At 39.6% G+C, this 18,912-nt stretch overlaps 1 protein-coding gene across 8 annotated transcripts in view; it reads left to right on the forward strand.

Annotated features, from left to right (window-relative positions):
- Window positions 1-18,912, forward strand: part of Sh3kbp1 (SH3 domain containing kinase binding protein 1) — a 331,424-nt gene that overhangs the window by 150,100 nt on the left and 162,412 nt on the right. For all 8 annotated transcript variants that reach the window (XM_058573076.1, XM_058573077.1, XM_058573075.1 and 5 more), the window contains one exon: window positions 14,937-15,040. In XM_058573076.1, coding sequence (XP_058429059.1) covers window positions 14,937-15,040 — 104 coding nt within the window. The remainder of the gene's footprint in view (window positions 1-14,936; window positions 15,041-18,912) is intronic.

Raw genomic sequence — 18,912 nt, forward strand, 5'->3', positions numbered from 1 at the left:
ATCCATTTGCAGCCCCTTCAGGAAGCCTGTAGTTCTGAGTGTTTTGTTGCTCTGACCAGCACACAGTTATCTGCCAGTAAGCCAGCGCTTGTGTTCTTGTGCTGTTTAGACTTCACTGCTCTTTTCTTTTTCTTTGAGTCATACAATTTCTCTTAGACTCACCCTAAGTTTTCTTAGTTAGGCTTATTGTAAAGAATAACATTTAATCCCTTCCCTCCCAGGAGAAATCTGGTTCCTGATGATCTCCTTCACCCCATGATCTCTGCACATATACATTATAATGAACTATAAACAGTAGCAGATACTTGACCAGAAAAATATCATTTCCATAGTGTATGACCTATAATCCAAGCACACAGTAATACATACACACTGGTGTCCTTTTTAAAACATAAGTGGGATCATACTGTTTATGCTGCGTTGCAATTTTTCATTAGGTTAAAGAGAGTCTTGGAAATCTTACCTTATCAGTTCAATTAGAGCTATACTGTTGCCGGACGTAGTGGTTCACACCTGTTATCCCAGTGGTTTGGGAGGCTGAGACAGGAGAATCACGAGTTTAAAGCCAGCCTCAGCACCTGCGTGGCACTAAGTAACTCAGTGAGACCCTGTCTCTAAAGAAAATACAAAATAGGGCTGGGGATGTGGCTCAGTGGTCGAGTGTCCCTGAGTTCAATCCCCTATATCCAAAAAAAAAAAAGGAGCTCTAACTGTTTTTGGAATCTCTGTGTGGTTATACCTATAAGTTAACTAACTAGTTCCCTGATGGAAGGACATTTAGGCTGATTCTAGTTTCTTTGTCTGTCTTCTTTATCTATTCTGAATAATGCAGCTATGAATATTATGTATACATCTTTGCACATTTCATGTGAGTTGCCTGGTGTGTGACTTCCTAAAAGTGAAATTACAATTTTCTTGATTTTTAGATCTTCTTTTCTGGAAGAACTGTTCAGCTGCCTCTGGTCTTTCATCCTTTACTGATACTGTAGAAATGGGACCCCACTAGAAGTCAGGCAGCCCCTCCAAGAAAATTATGTGAAGTTATAAACATTGGCATAAACTTCCTTCCCCCTGTGGAACATGTATGTGCTCACTTTAGCAGGCAATGGGGATGTACATGCAAAGAATGACAATGCCACCGAATAGGGCTAAGAGCTAAGGCTGTGTGGGAAGCCCTGTGGGTATAGGGAAGCCTTATCAATATCTTCATCCCAGAGCGGGCAGGAAGCTCAGGGTACTTTCCAGAATTTCAGTAGCTAGAAAAGGGAGAGAATGAAGGTTGTAAGGGGGTCAGTGGTGAGGCTGTGGCAGGTGTCAGCCTGCAAATTAGCTGTGCTGGCCTCCCTGGAAGGAAGCATGGGCATTGAGCTCCACTGAGCCAAGACGCCAGATGACAGAGCGGGGCTCTTGCCAGCCACTGACCCGATTAATAAGAGGGCACTTGGCAAGCAACTTCCTGAACACTGTGCCACGCGGCCATTTGTGGATCTGGACTCATGAAGTTGCCCAGTATAGTCCTTTAGCCTATGAAATGTTGCAGTGAACAGAGTTCAAATGTTTACTGTTTTATTTTATACATTTACATAAAATTCCCCCCTCACCTGTGGGTTTCCTTGGAAACCATAATCTTGAAATACAGGATTAGAAGTTCTTAAATTTTTTAATTTTTCAATTGCCATGGAACCAGCTTCCCAGCCTGGTGAAGCCTATGGACCCCTTTTCAGAATAATGTTTATAAATGAATAAAATAGAATCCATAATATTACAAAGGAAACTAATCATACTGAAATACAGATATCAAAACATGGCAAAACATAAGTAATACATATTCTTTATCAATGCATTACATAGAAAGATCCTGCATTGAATCTAATGGCAATCATGATTTTGAAGCAGAGATGAGTGTAAATGATGTTTCAAAATAACCGCAGCTGTGAACTGAAATTTTTTATCCATAAAATGGGAAATAAATAAAATTCACAGGTGCTGCTAATACCAATGTGGTTTGTTGTCTATGTTCATAGTGGAAATAAAAGCCACATTTCAGTTAGAGGATAATAAAATATTTATTTTTCTTTCCATCCACGTTTGCTTATTGTTTGTTTACTTTTGGGTGCTGTGGAAGGAACCCATATCCTTGTGCATGTAGCGCATGTGCTCTGCCACTGAGCTATATCCCAGCCTCCACCAAGTTCAGATCCTCTGAATTCTAGCCACAGACCCCCAAAAGGACCTTCACTTGAGAGGTTTAGCTTTTTAAATATTGAAGAATGAATTGCAAAGATATAAACTCCCATTCACTTTAAGACAATTCATAAATGCCTAGGTTTCCTCTTCTGCTTTGTTCTGATGGAAATGAGAAGGTGAACTATATTAAAAATGAGTCTAAATTTAAAAATATTTTGACTACCCGTGACAAGATTTCCCCCTTCCCCAAAAGTGGAATGTGTGGAATTTTCTGTCAATCTCTAAAGCTCCCACTGCAGTGGCCATTTTTTGATGCTGGTTTTAAAAACTGTGAACATCCAGATTTATTTGTGGTGAATATCTGCCCCCTGACCGCAGATGCTCTTAAGAATAGTTAAGATGTGGATCCTGGATGATTATTTTTCCAGACCTTTGTCCCAGTTCTTAAAATGTTTGTGTTCTCTCTCTCCTTCCCCCTCTCTCCCTCCATCTCCTCCTCCTCCCTACTTCCCTCAACCTTCCCTCCTCTCTCCCCCTCATTCCTCCTCTTTCCCCCCTTCTCCATCTCCTCATCCTCTGTCTTGCTCCCTCTTTGCCCACTTTCCTCCTTTAACAGTAAAAGTTAGGGGTCTGATATGTCTATTTGTCAGCAGCAAAGTTTGAGAATGCCTTTAAAAATAGACGTATTTGAGGGAGTATGTTGGAGAAAAGGGAGAAATCTTGTTTATGCCCAACAAATAACTTATATTTAGAGTCTTCAATTTTTCCTTTGAAATTCTGTATTCTCATTTCACTTGAATGACTCTGCATGGAGCATTTAAAAGTAGATCAAACAAAACTCTATAAATATGTTCAGTTCTTTTGGGCATTTTGCCAAAATCAGCCTTGCTAAAGCAGAGAAGAGCAATGTGCTTTATGTATTAGATTTTTTCCTCTGAAAATTTAGACTCTGTCCCAGAGAGCTAGCTGTCTGGACTGGAGGAGCCAGACCAGAGATGCCTTAGGGAGGTGTCCCCTAGAATGACTTGCTATAAGTTGGGTCATTTGGATTGAGGGGCATGTCGAAAGGTCAAAACCAAGGCCTGAGACCATTCTAGGGGACAGGGAGAAAAGGAATATTTTGAGACCACTGATTTTGTTTTTCAGTGTTTCTTTATATCACTCTGATGGGAAGGGAAAACTGGTGAAAAGAAAATTGGTTGAGCCAGTATAAATAATTAACAAAGCTTCCTTTTAACAGAAGCATGAGTATAAAGCCAAATGGAAATAGAGAGGGAGTCAGGTGGCATTAAACGTGCCTATAAAGTAGGTCTTTTCCCATCATCCCCATTGCATACATGAGAGGCTAAGAGCCCTATAGTGGTTGCAGTGCTAAGTCCAATGGGCTGTGTGTTTCTTCTGTCTTGTGAGCTTAGGCTTCTCTTTTTTTAAATTAAAAAAAATTATTGGAAAAAAATTATTGGTACATTATAATTATACATAATGGTGGTATTCATTGTTACTAGGGGGGGTTCTCTTAATGTGATTTAATGCTTTCAATGTGGACAATATATTCATGAGCAATAAAACACTATTTTTATAAGATGGTGGAGGTGGAGGACAATGAATTCTTTTTTTAATATTTATTTTTTAGTTTTTAGTGGATACAACACCTTTATTTTATTTTTATGTGGTGCTGAGGATCGAACCCAGCGCCCTGCGCATGCCAGGTGAGCATGCTACCCTTGAGCCACATCCCCAGCCTGACAATGAATTCTTTATGCCCATGACATCAATAGTATAGATGTGGCTTCTAAGGAAATATCAGATGACTGTATTAACATTGAAAATATTCACATGCAGCCTATCTTTGCAGAAAGTCAGATTATTAAGTTGATGATCCTTTCTATATATTGTGCTGGCAATAAGTAGAAACTCATTTTTTAAATCATATTTTAATCAGCCAACTTTTAGACTATTTCTAGAGGCTTCATTAAATAGTGCATTAGGGGGCTGGGGCTGGTGCTCAGCGGTAGCACACTTGCCTAGCATGTGAGGCACTGGGTTTGAGTCTCAGCACCGCATATAAATTTAAAAAAATAAAGGTCAATCAACAACTAAAAAATAAAAATTAAAAAAAATAGTGCATTAGTTTGAAGTTTTTAGGACTGAGACAGGACTAGATCAGGGGTTTGTGTTCCTCTCTCTCTTTCTAAATACCTGGGTCCACATTTTGATTGAGAGAGGGCATTTATGAAGAAATGGTATCATCATAACCATAAGAAGACACACATGGGAGTTGGTGAAGGAGTTGAATTTGTCGAAAAAGTGTTCATGAAAGAGTTAAAGATTGAAGCGGTGGAGACAAACATAAATCTGATTCTCAGAGATAATGAAAATGCAATAGTGAGGACAGTGTTAGAAAAGCAGTGGTTGTTAGGGGAACCCAGAGATGGAACCCCTATGGCTGAGAGACTGTGGTGTTCCTATGAGTGAGTTTGATGAGGAAGCTCAGAAGATGGACACAGGCCCCTCCCCCTGGATAGAGACCATTGTGTGGGCCAGGGGAGTCAGGACAGGGAAAATGACCTTGGATTGCTCACTGATAGGATAATGTAGTCTCCTCAGAGCTCTTGTAACAGCATCTGATCAGAATTGTGACTAGTGCGGGCTATAGGTATGGAGCCATTTCTCTAGGCTGCCTTCATGGACCAGGCAGCTAGTTGTCATTCAGAGACTACAATTCTTTTGTCATTTGGCCCTCGGAAAGCACCTTTCTGCCTGATTCAATTGGTATTTATTTACTTGTAGAATAGGTACTGACTTTACTATTAATGTCTTGCAAGTGTGTTCAGAAAGATAAGTTTCATAGTACAAGATAATTAATAGGTGATTGTGTATTTAAAACCAAATCTATTATGGTGTTTTATGTGCTCTTTGAAAAAGAAATGGATGTGCAGAAGCATTTAAATGAGTCTTTTTACACCTTTCCCAAAGTCACTTTGAGGAAGTGTCACCTTCACTTCGGGGTATAGCCGTTCATACCATTTCATGTGCTTACAGAAGAGGGTTCAAGTACATGGCACACCCTTTTCTCTCATTCATCGAATTGTGCTAAGTCCTCACATATTAGTTGACTGTTGAGTGGATTCATTTATTTTCCAATAAACATTTGTTGAATGCATGTTCTGTGCTAGGTCCTGGGTGATCAGGAATAAATAAAATAGTTGATGGTGTTGCAGTTACTGTGCATGTGTGTTTATCAAATTGGGATCATATACATGTATGAATTTTTTTAAATGTATTATGGACACCTTTTCACATCAATATGCATACAACTACTTGTTGTGTTTAATGGATACGGAATATGCCATGACATTCGGAGGGTTTCCCATATAGATTTTTGTGCAATATGCATTTGGTATTAGAAAAAATTTTGCCCTGACATTCTTACACAAATATCTCTGCCTACTTAAAATAAATGTTTTCTGCCTTTTAAGAGGACCAAACTTAAAATCAAATATATATAATATTTTGTTCATATATAACCCTGCTTTGTCCTTTAGTAGGAATAATTGCAAGTAGACTGTGAATTTGTAAGAGGAAAGCAGTTAGGAATAGATCATTGTTGAAAATTACAGATATTTTGTATTATAATGCTGGTGGAGAATGAAGCACCACCGACACAGTGGCAACACCACAGGGTCCACCATCTTTCCATCCCCACACATCAAAAATTCGAGATGGCATTAACTTTTAAGCATATATTGGTGGGTACCCTATTTAACACCGTTTATATTTTCTCTCTCCTTCTCTCTACCCTTCCTGTCCTTCTCCAGTGCCTCTTTGACTGGGAGTTTGTATTCCAGAAAACCATGACCCACTGACAGGATGCAGAATAGGTATTCATTAACTCGTTAAGCCATTCATTTGTCAAGAATGGATTGAGTGAATACTCAGACACTGAGCTAGGTGCTAGGGATCAAGGACAAGTAAGAGAGAGTCATCAGGCCCCCTAGGGATCAACAGACTCATCAACTGATGATGGTGCTGTATATATCTGCCTTCATGACTGTGTATTGACCTTTACTTCCCTGGGTATGTGATTCATTCTGTCTTCCATTGTCTTCTTCCGTTGGGCCATCTACCTACTTTCAGGCTCTCTCCTCGAAGCCATCCTACACACCCTCGACTCCAAGCACTTCTTTCTCTGTCACTGTGCTCATCACATCTTGTTCCATACTTCCCTGTTGTTATGGTTTGGATATGACATGTCCTCCAATAAACTCATGTGATAGACAATGAAGAAATATTCAGATGTGAAATGATTAGATGATAAGGGGTGACCTAATCAGTGGATTGATCCATTAGATAGTACTAAGCGATAACTGTAAGTAGGTGGGGAATGGCTAGAGGAAGGACGTCTCTGGGAATTGTATCTTGTTCCCCTGGCTCTTCCCTTCTTCTGCTTCCTGGCTGCCATGAGGTGAATACCTTTCCTCTGCCACACCCTTCTGCCATGATGTTCTGCCTCACCTTGGGCACACAGTGATGGATTCAGCTGACCATGGACTTAAAACTCTGAAACTGTGAGCCCAAATAAATTTTTCTTCTTCTAAGTTGTTTTTGTCATGAATTTGGCTCACATTAATGAAAAACTGACTAACACACCTGTCCGGAGGCTTTCGGATTCTCACAGCCCATAAAATAAAGTCCTTATCCTTAGCTTGGAAGCCAGAGTCTCCCAGAGACTCACTGTCAGTCTTCCCTTCAGGTATTTTCTGGATCAGTAGAAGAAGCAGGCTGATGACCACAATCTATTTAACATGTGCCTTGGACAAGTTACCCAGCCTTTCTGTGCTCATTATAAAGATGGGGCAAGCAACCTGAGCTTCATACGTCTGGTGTGAAGATCTGAGGGAAGGGACTTCAAGTTTGAAGCCAAAAGTGCCTCTATACTATATGTTCATTTCCTTCATCACCAACAAGATGAAGTTGATTTTTTTGTGTGTGACTCTTGACTTCACCTGCCTCCCTCTCTCCTCACTATGGCTCAGAGGCCCTAATAAGTGGATCCCTACTGGTTCTCCATTTTGTCCTGTATTCTTGTGGGACTTGAGAGAAAATGAGCACTGGCGTAGCTATCACGGCTTTCCCCATGACTCTTGCCTTTGAAGTAGCAGGCAAATGGAGTTCCTGTTTTCTGCTATGCAGAGATGTCAATCATACACATCCCTTTAAGAATCAAGCAGACTCATTTCCAGGGACCACACAGTACTAGTTCATTTACATGTACATATTTTCAATGTCACAGTTCAGGCACAACCAAGAGGAGTTTGAAAAGAAAGACCCAAGAAGTCCCTTTTTCCCCCAGAGTATGAATGGTTTCTGAAGTGTCATCCTCTTCCTCAAATCACATTAAAATAGTTTAATGATTGGAAATGTTTTCAATAAAGGATATGATACAGGGTCCACAAGATCACTAATTTTACTTTTTTTTTTCCTTCACATCTAGGACCCAAGTAAAATGTATGAATCTCCATATTTATTTAGTTTAGTTTATATTGTTTTTTTCTATCCCAAGATATGAAACCTTGCCTCTTGTGTAAATTGAGGTTTCCAACACAAGGACAGCTTCTTCAATAAGTCATCATGCTGCTAAGTAATGTGGGGAGTTGTTGCACCTCTAGTGATGTTGCTAGTGCACCAGAGCAGAGATCTCCATATTCTCCACCCTTTTGCCTTCCAGGAACACATTTCAGAACTTAGAACTACGTAGTACAACAGATCCAAAAGCCTGTGAAGTAAAATCACAGCATACCAGCATTCACCTAATAATTATCACTATTAGTATAATATTATAAATATTTAGAAGTCTGATTTCTCTCTTTGTTGGAAAAGATACTGAAGGTAGTCTCTAAAGTAATGTGGTTCTGGAAAAGTCCCATTTATTTTTGACCTGATGCTCTTTTTTGGACAACAGATTTGTCTAGATGTCTGTCAACCTTGGCTACACATTAGAATCACCTTTTCACAGATCTTTTAAAATCCGAATGTTCAAGGTATACCCCAGATTAATGAAATCAGAATCTCTAGAGGTAGGGCCCAGGTATTGGTATTTTCCCGTTTCTCCCTAAATTTTTTACTCTGAAAAATTTCAAATGTATAGTCCAATGAACGTCCACCTAGGTTCATCAGTTATCATTTTGCCATATTTTCTTTTTATCCCTGTCTCCAAATACACTCTTTTTTTTCTTAAACAATTTCAAAGTAAGATACAATCATCAGGGTGCTTCATCCCTAAATACCTCAGAATGTATTTCCTAACACGGAAGACATTCTGCTATGTAGCCCCAGTAGAATTAACACACTCAAGAATGTAACAGAATAAGTCCATATCCAAATTTACCCAGTTCTCCCAATAATGTCCTCTATCCTTTAAACAATCTAGAACTCAATTAGGGATCATGCATTGTTAATAGTTGCCATATCTCTTCACTCTTTTAATTTGACATTTAACATTTGTACATATTTATGGTTATCTTTACTTCTCTAGAAATCTAAAATGGTTTTCAAGCTTTTAAAAATATTTTGTGACGCTGACTTTAAAAAAGGAAAAAAAAATAGGTCAGTGTTTGTGAACTGTCCCTCATTTTGGATTTGCAGAATAGCTTCCTCATGGTTAGATTTAGGTAAATGTGGCAGGAATATTCTGTAGGCACATGATAAATGTCAATGTCTCATGATTGGTGATGGTAAGTAACTTTGATCACTTGGGTAAAGCTGTATCTGCCAGCTTTCTCCATTCTTATGGGACCATTTTCCTTTTGTAATTAATAATAATCTGAGAAAGACACCTTGAGATTCTGTAAACATCTTAATTCTCAACAAGCTTTCACCCAGTGGTTCAGAACAATTGATTTTTGCCAGAATCAATTGTTACTATGATGGTTGCAAAATGATGATTGTCTTTTTCTATAATCTCTATACTTATTAGTTATTATTAATAACTAATTAGTCAACATTCTTTTGTAAAAACAAAAAAAAAAGGTGCTTTCACTTTTTTTTTTTTTGGTACCGGGAATTGAACTCAGGGGCACTCAACCACTGAGCCACATCTCCAGCCCTATTTTGTATTTTCTTTAGAGATAAGGTCTCACTGAGTTGCTTAGTGCTTTGCAGCTGCTGAGGCTGGCTTTGAACTTGCAATTCTCCTGTTTTAGCCTCCTGAGCCGCTGGGATTACAGGCGTGCATCACCATGCCCCACCTATTTATCAGTCTTATCCATCTATCTAGTTAGCTTGCTACTTATTGAGATATCAGTACAGACTTATGAATTCTTTTTTGGAAATGAACAAATTCTAGCACATCCCTCAGTACATGCTATTATTGTCCCAAAGTTGGCCACTGGAAAGACTTGCAACAACCATATATTTCAGTCTCACCTCTATTTGCTTTGCCCCAGTCCTAGAAGAAGCCATTTTTCTATGGAGAGCTAGTCCCTCAGGGTCTGCCACTTTGGGAGTTTTATGAAAGCTCCAGGTGATTTCAGTGTGCCACTAAGATTAAGAACCACTGAGTTGGGTGCAGTGGTGCAAGCCTGTAATCCCAGTGGCTAGGGAGGCTGAGGCAGGAGGATTGTGAGTTCAAAGCCAGCCTCAGCAATGGTGAGGCACTAAGTAACTCAGTGAGACCATGTCTCTAAATAAAATACAAAATAGGGCTGGGGATGTGGCTCAGTGGTTGAGTGCCCCTGAGTTCAATCCCTGGTACTCCCCCTGCCCATCCCAAGAAAGAACCACTGAGTTAGTCTATCAAGAGAAGACCACCTGTTCCTGTAAGATGTTTTCCTACCTCCTGTGATATGTTGGGCTGATTCATTGTGGAGGTCTAGATTTTCATGAGCATCATCATAGTGATAGACAGCTTCAAATATAGATCCCTGGCTCTGTCCCTAGAGAGTGAGTTCAAGAGGTATAATGATAATCTGCACATTAACATTCTGGCACAGGTGGACCCCAAGCTGTGCCTGGGGAAAATGCCAGAAGAAACATGGACACTGGGAATTAGGAACTTTTGATTTTCCTCTTTGATTTTATCAAATGTTTTCTCTCTTGCGATATGATTTCAGAATACTTTCACGTTCCCCAGATATGCAGTAAGGATACATTTGGTTAATTTAATGGGTTCCTTGAAAGCATCGAATGATTTAAACCCTTATAGTTTTATTTTGTCATGGGATATGTGGGATGTTAAAAAGTAGACTGAGTATAGGAAGTTCTCAGTTGACCTTTCTTTATCTTTGACATTTTTCGTGGTTATATTTTCATTGGCCATTGAATGAATTGGTCTAGTAAAGTTCTCACTTGTCCAAAGACCCTAGGATGAAGGCTCTAAAACTATGGTTGTTTGTCTTGTTCTGGGACTGGGCCATGGTTTGCTTTCCAGTTCCTGTTGTTTCATTTTCAGGAAAGGTGAATGTGCTGCCTTGCTTTCTCCACTTCATTAAAACAGGGGCCTACAGGCCCCAATTCCCAGCAACTATAGGGAAATACTCCTTATTTGTGGCTTTTCACTTTGTGGTTTCACCTCTTAACCATGGACCATGTTAACCTAGTTTATCCTTCCTGCAATCTGAGTCTTCTTAAAAGCAGCCAGACCCCTAGAGTTGCACCACCTGGTTTGAAGTCCTAGGCTCTCTATTTGCTAAGTGTAAAATTTCTTGTAAAATGCTTGATCTCCATGTGCCTCCTTAATCTCCTTGTCTGTAAAAATGGGAGAGGGTCAGTAATCTACCTTAAAGGTTCAGCCTGAGAATTAAATGGGGATAATACAGGTAAAGTGCTTAATAAACCCTGGAACATAGTACTTTCTCAATGAATGTTAGTCATTGTTAAGTAAAACTAATTAAGATTGGAAAGTGCTATGAGTTCTAGTGAGAGAGTGGAAGGTGAGCCTGTCTTTTCATACATGCATGTGTATGTTCCTGCATATTAGCACATGCTCATGTATGTGTATTTCATGGCTGTCATATAAAGTAGAGACATATCAAGTATGCTTTGGGAGTCTTCCTTATTCCTACTTCCTTGATAAGCCATGTGTGCATGTGCATTTGAATATGTAATAGATAAAATTTATGTCCATTCCTTGTTTCAGTTATGTGTGAGAAGCGGCCCTGCCTAGAAAACACATCACAGCATGGAATAGTGACAATGGTGCTGATGTGAATGAGGAAAAACACATTTTCTCTACTTTTTAGGTTTTTTTTTTTTAATGTACAAAAAAATGTTTTTTTCTTTCTTTTTTTATTATTTTTTATTCTAATTTGTTATTACAATTCATATTATACATATAGAGCATAATTTTTCATATCTCTGGTTGTACTACTTCTTAGTTTTTCTAAGACTCATATTTTTGGCCATAGTCAGCAAATATATTTAATTTTTTTAAAGAAAACTTTTCTTTTAAGACTTGGTTTATTCCAGAGAAGAAAACTCAGTAAAGTGTGTTAAAATGAGTTCACACCAAAGATTCTATGCCCAGTTCATCTGGGCATGAAGGTGGTAGCTGAAACTAAGGGATTCTAAATCCCAAGTATAGATAAATTATACATTTTAATCTCCAATTTGTAGTAGCTATTAGAAGGAGATGTCATCTCCCTGCTTCTATGAGGAAGGTCAAGATTCACTAGTAAACGTCAGTGAAATGCCAGGAGAGGAAAAAATGACACCCTGAACTTCCCGATGTTTAAGATGGATGGATGCAGGTGATCTTCAAGCATCCCACTTGAATTGGGTCATAGGCTTGGTAGGTCTGGCACACAAGCTCAAGCCAGGGATGTGCTAGAGCTCAGGCCTAGAAAAGCAGCATACTGGAGCATGGGAGTGCCCTGTAATGAGAGAGTTATGGTGAAGACCGGGTGATGTGTGGCAAGAAGCAGTTAAATACAAATTGCAGTGAATTTGGGACTAGCTGGTTCATCTAGGACTGGAGAGAGAGCTCTGGATTCAGTCAAGGAAATACTGCCACTTACTAGCTTGGTGACTCTGGTGAGTCAGTGAACCCTGGTTTCCTCATTTGCAAAATGGTTCTGGTGCTTTCCTTGTTAAGGTACGTGACTAGCAGGATGAGCTAATAGTGATGGGTATCAGAAGAGATTTAAGGATCATGAGCTATTCCAATTAGGGGGTAGGGTTACTGTTTCTGCTTGGGGTCAGGTGACGTGATCTTTACCACCAGCTACCTCTGAGTCTCTCCCTTGTGCTCTCTGTAGGGCTTTTCTGGGTATGTTGACAATGTGTTTTATAGGACTTCATGCCACCAATTAAGTAATCTTATTAGAGGCTTTTTAAATTTTTTTAGTGGTGCTTGGGTTTGAACCCAGGGTCTTGTGCATGCTAGGCAGGCACTCTACCAATTGAACTATATCCCTAGCCCTTAGGGGCTTTTTAAGAAATATTGTTTAGCTTGGTAGAGAGAAATTAGTGAATGAACCATTCTTCTGATACCAGGCAGGTCTGGAATTCCATAGGAAAGTCCAATGCAGAGATTTGGCTCTAGAGAAATCTGATGATTCTGTTCCAGGTCCTAAGTCTGTTAGATTAGTCTTTTTTTAAAGAACGTATCACTCCTGCCCTAGCCATCTGTGCAGTGTTGGGTTAGATGCTATGTTTTACTATAGAGGGTTTTTTGAAGATATGAACTTATGTAAAACTGTAAGTTTTACAGCTTCAGCTAACACTGGGTCTTCACATTTTACTTTTAAGTCATTTTGGTAGGGACTTTGATGATTTCTGTGGTTGTGTGAGTTTTCAGACATTTGTCATTTTACTTGTTTCATGCTCAAATTTGTGTCTGCAGAATTTACTTTGAAGATAATGTGTAGAAAATGAAAGCTCTTAAAGACTCATGTACTTCATTTAATGGGGTCTAACTGGGGATGGGGGTTGGATAGGGGTGCCAAGACTGCTTTGTCATCTAGATTTTCTGTTTCTTAAAACACACACATACAACACACACACACACAGTAGTTGGATACAGTACCTTTATTTTATTTATTTTTATGTGGTTCTGAGAATCAAACCCAGTGCCTCACACCTGCTAGGCAAGTGCTGTACCGCTGAGCCACAACCCCAGCCCCTAGAATGAGAAACTTCTATCCTCTATGGTATCAGAAAACCATGGAGCAGTGATGGTGTTCTCTGCACTGGAATATCACTCCCCTGGCCTTGCTGCCTTGGAGAAACAAGCCAGCATGCAGGGACCTTCAGTTCCAGGGAGAGCCAGGCCCTCCTTATGGTGATAGGCTGCAGTGCTCACCTGGGATGGGCCTGAGAGTTCTGAGTTTGTTCTTATTAAGATGCACTGGCGGATGACTTTGCACCACGAGATAGAGATTATTTGTATAGTCATCAAAGATGTGATTAGAGAAGATATTGATTCGAACTTCTGTCCTTGTACCTGTTTCAACCCTATTCTTCCTTAGTGAGATGCAGGAAGAGAACAATGAAACAGGGAACTAGGCCGCCGGCTTTTGAAAAATATTGATTGGAAAGCACATTAGATGTAGCACAGACACCTTCCTCTTTGTGTGATGTCATGCTGCACGGGGGCATTAATGTGCTCTGTGATCACCCCTACAGGGACTTCCTTTCTCAGGGAAAAGATTAGAAAAGAAAAAGAATCCCCAGAGGCAGTACCTCAAAATAATTTTAGCATTTCTAAATGTGTTTCTTTGAAGTCGTTGATCCCTTTGGTTTTCTAAGCCATGTGGTGGTGTGAAGGAGTTGTGTGAGGTGTCAGCTATAAGCAACAAACTTCTGGGGCAGTGTCCATCTTAGCTCTCATCCACCTCTCTCTGACTTAGGCCTCCACTATTGCATGTCTGTGTTTCTGTCATCTGTGTCTCTCTCTCTCTCACACACAAACATGTCCCACATTCATGTTCTCTTTCCCCACAGTGCACATCTGTGGTGCAGATGTGCTGTGGACAGACATATCTGTACTTGAACCAGCTCTAAACTGGAGGCTCCCAGGTGGGCCACCCTGGGTGAGTGAGATGATGTAACCTTGAGTGTCCTCTGGTGAAGTGAAGTGTGGCCCTGGCTTTTATCTTGATTTGCCTGGGTTGGTTCTGTGTAGACAGCTAGAGAGCCTGTTAATGGATCCCCTGGGACCAAGGGAAGAGGAAAGAAGTGGATTTGTTGAACCCTGTGGGGCATTTAAAATGGTACCAAGAGCAGACTGAAACCTAACCAGCCTTTGCTTATCAGGCCTGAGTTCCAGCATGTTGAAAGGGTGATGAGTAGCAGGAAAAAGGTCAGGATACTTTCTCTTTTCCTTTGCCATTTGGGGGAAAATGCTCTCTGCCTTGCTAGCATTCAAAGCAGACCATTCTTGTTTCTCTACCACATCACATCAGCTTTCATCAAAAATTAACTGCAGCAAATATAAAGCCCTATCCATGGAAAACCGTTTAAGGCAACACTGTGCTCCAGTGCTTCAGGGGTGGGGTTTTTGCCTTCTGCACCAATGGATCAGTTTCTCATATCCATGCCTTTTTTGACCCAGCAGCTTTTAAAAGACCAAGAAGCATTGCTCTGCTTTCTACTGCCTCTAAGAGATCAGGGCTGCTGTGCCTCTAGCCATGTCCCAGAGAGCATATTTGAGACAAGTCAGCTTAATTTGCCTGCATGCTTAGGAAACGTCTCTTTAAAAATCTTAGTTTGGGAGAAGAACTATATCTAAATATTCTGCTTTTCCCATCCAGGGGAGCGACGGAGGCGCCGATGCCAGGTGGCGTTCAGCTACCTGCCCCAGAATGATGACGAGCTTGAGCTGAAAGTCGGTGACATCATAGAGGTGGTAGGAGAGGTAAGCAAGCAGCCATGCAGTGCCATTGCCTCATGAGGCCATCAGACCCACTGTACACACAGCCATAGGAAGCTCTTGTTGCAGATGCACAGGCTACCCGGACTTCAAGTTGGATGTTCGAACTTGAAGAAACCCTAGAAATCATCCAGTTGAGTCTTCTGAGAAAACGGATTCCTTCAGAGGAATGCTTCAGGCCAGCTGTGGTCAGATGTGGGGCCATTTGAAACCATTGTCTTTCTAATACAGTATACTAATGCCTCTGAAATTCCAACCCAGCATCACCAACTTTCTCTTCTGCTTTAATTGATGATAGACTCTGGGAGTCTAAAATGACTAAGATCCATCTGCTCAGCATGGACTCAGAATCCACGGTGGATTTAGAGGGAAGGAAAATAAATGACATTTATTAGAAGACCAAGTATATGGCATGTGTGAGGAGGTTCCTTTTTTGTGGTGCTAGGATTGAACCCAAGGCCTCGTGCATGCTAGGCAAGTGCTGTACCAATGAGCTATATGTCTAGCCCTGTGATGGGTTCCTTTAAAAATTAGCTCACTGAACTTGTCCTGACTACTTTACTGTTGTAGATAAGAAAAGAGCCTTAATAGACCCAAGAAGAGACAGGGCTGAGGAACAAAGACAGATCCATTGGTTTGGAGACCTTTATTCTTTTTGTTGTACTGCGTTCCCATGTCCTGCTTGGTCATGGCTATTCAAAGCCAGCCTTGCTGGTGAAATAGCCACCCTGACACTGGGTTGGCTTCTCAGGCTCCATTCCCTTGGGCCTGGGAAGATTTTGAGCCTCAGACTTAGAGCTTCATTATTCTGATTGATCATTTGTATCTGTATATAGGAAGAATTTTCTGATTACTTTTTCCCCCTGAATACCAACTGACCTCATAGCCTCAGAAATAGTAAATAATGTGTCAAACAAAGGTGTATGTCCCTAGAGAAGCAGTTAATGGGATTCCAGTGGCACTGGGAGGACACCCTATAACTCTTTTTGCCTATTTACAAGTTTTGAATATTTTGTACTGTTATGTCATTCATCATTTTTTAAGTCTCTGTTGTCAAGCAAGGCACATAGAAACAGTTCTTGAAAGTTGAATGAGTGATAAATGAATGGACAATAGAAAACCAACATTTATTCCAACAATAGGTCAGTTTTCTTAAGATAGTACCCATGGAAGAAATTCCCGAGGAAAAAAACAAACAGAATGTAAATTAAAATATTAATATGATTTGAAGCTAATGTAGCAAAGAAAGCAACAAATAGGGAAAATTTATAAAAAATTATAACAAAAAATTATATATGAACATGAAAATTTTGGGGACGCTACTAGAGCAGTGATAAGTGATAGATAAATTTGCCCATAAACACAAATCCCACAAGGGGAAAAATCTTATTTTGGGGGAGATCTGGATTGAACCTAGGGGTGCTTAACCACTGAACCACATCCCTAGCCCTTTTTAATATTTTATTTAGAGACAGGTTCTTGCTAAATTGCTTAGGGCCTTGCTAAGTTTCTGAGACTGGCTTTGAACCCACGATCCTCCTGCCTTAGCCACCTAAGCTGCTGGGATTATAGGTGTGCACCACTGCACCCCGCTGCCACAAGGGGAAAATTCTTAACCACAAGAAAATGTTCCACCCTGATATTAATTAAAGAAGTATAAATTAAGACAAAAATGGGTTTCTACTTATGAATATCTAAGAAAGTGTTCAGTGGTAAGACTATTGGCAAGCTTAGGCTAACTGATGAATTTGTGTATCTGCATGATACTTGGATGCAGCTATTTAGCAAGGTATGTGAAGAGCTATTAAAAAAATCTGAATAATACTTGTCGACTCAGTGATCTCATTCCTAAGAATTTATGTGCAGAAAATGGTTAATGAAAGAAAAAATACACGGGAAACATGGTAATTGCAGCAATGTTTGTGATAATGAAAGATAATCAAGAAAGGGAATTAAGTTATATTTTCCAGCTAGAAGATTGTGAAGCCATTAAGATAGTAAATGCAGAGGCCTTTAAGTATGTATTTATTGTGATACTTTACCTTATAATTATCTGTTGTATTCCACTAAGCTGAGAACTTTTCAATACTAGAGACCTGGTTTTTATCTATCTTTATATTCATAGTACCTGGAATAATGCTTGAAACTTAATATGCACTTTAACAAATGCTCACTGAATAAATGAAATAAATGGATAAATGAATAAATGGAAATATGAAAACATTTTTTTTTGCAAAATAAATGAACAGATCAAAACACAAAGTTGTGTATACTAGGATATAATCATGTAAAATATATCTAGATGCACATCATCAAAGACTGAATGGGAACGAGAATTAAAAATGGTCCTGTCATAATAGATGATTTTTCCTTTAATATTTTAATAATGCATAAGAAAAACACAAATGAAGGAAAGGAAAGTGATTGCTACCTTTCTGAGAAATATTGCCCACTTTGCTTGCCTGTTGGCTATTGGGAAATCAAGGGTGGGTTGCTGTGCCAGTGCCCACCCGGATGATAGGAGGCCTTTACCACCATCTGCAATATCAGGCTCCTTTCCACTCACTGCCAGATGAGTGCCAGGCTTTATTCTGGGCTTGCTTCCATTAGGAAAAAAGGAAAAATAGCCACAGGGTCCATGATACTTACATAAAGCGTAAAGGCTGATCTTTTAATCCATATTTTAAAAATTATAAAAAACTTTATTATTCCAATTTACTTGTAATATTTCAAATATTACTCCATTGTCATTGTGTAATATAAAAACTGTCATTTTCTCTGACAGTAAATATTGTATAAGTAGTAATTGGTGACTCTTCTCACAAAAGACCAAAACCCCCCAAATAAACAGCAACCTTTAAATCACAGGGACAGATTAAGGTAAAAAACATAGTAATAGCTTTGTAGTAATATATAATCAATCTATTAATCAATAAAAATATAACAGTGTATATGTACATATTAGATTTTATTCTTATTGAATAATATATTAATTTCTACTAAGTATTGCAGAGCTATATACACACACACACACACACACAAAATGTTGGCCCTTATGGACTAGTTTCTTGAAATAGCTGAATCAAGTAGAGAATCCTCAAAAATGATATGCACTACCTTATTATCTAATTTTAGCTTAAAAATCTCACAATATATATTCATTTGGCATTTATCATGTAACGTCATGATATAGGATCAAGGCCTTTTCCCTAAATATGGGTTTGCTGATTTGAGTTCCTTCCTTTGTGCATCCACAGTGCCTCCTCTACAATTCCCATTGATTTCTTTAACGTGCATTGAAAACATAAACGAAGCAATTGGAGTACATATCTTTCTAAAATTCCACAGCCTTCCACCCTCAATCTTTTTAGTTGTCCCATACATACCTAATTTGGTTGTGTTTGTTCTTTCCTTCCCTCCCTCCCTCCCTTCCTTTCTTCCTTCCTTCATTGAACTCAGGGGCACTCAACCACTGAGCCATATCCCCAGCCCTTTTTTATATTTTATTTAGAGACAAGGTCATGCTGAGTTACCTAGGGCCTTGCTAAATTGCTGAGACTGGCTTTGAACTTGTGATCCCCTTGCCTTAGCCTCCTACACCGCTGGGATTATAGGCATGTGCCACTGCACCCGGTTTTGGCAGTGGTTTTCCTTTTAACCTTCAAATGTTATCTTTATCCCTTCTTACCACTAACTCTCTTCACATCTCTATATTTTTATGCTGTTTAACCAAGTATTTGATACCAATAATAAACAATGAGCTTAAGCAGGTTTTGGAAGAAACCACCCTGATCCTTGGTAGGATGAACAACTTTCTCATCTGGCAGGAGCCAGCTACCAGCTTGCAGCCCTCCCCC

Source organism: Marmota monax, unplaced genomic scaffold, assembly GCF_021218885.2.
Source record: "Marmota monax isolate L192 unplaced genomic scaffold, Marmota_monax_Labrador192_F-V1.1 WCK01_AAM20220418_F8-fsc00203, whole genome shotgun sequence".
NCBI lineage: Eukaryota > Metazoa > Chordata > Mammalia > Rodentia > Sciuridae > Marmota > Marmota monax.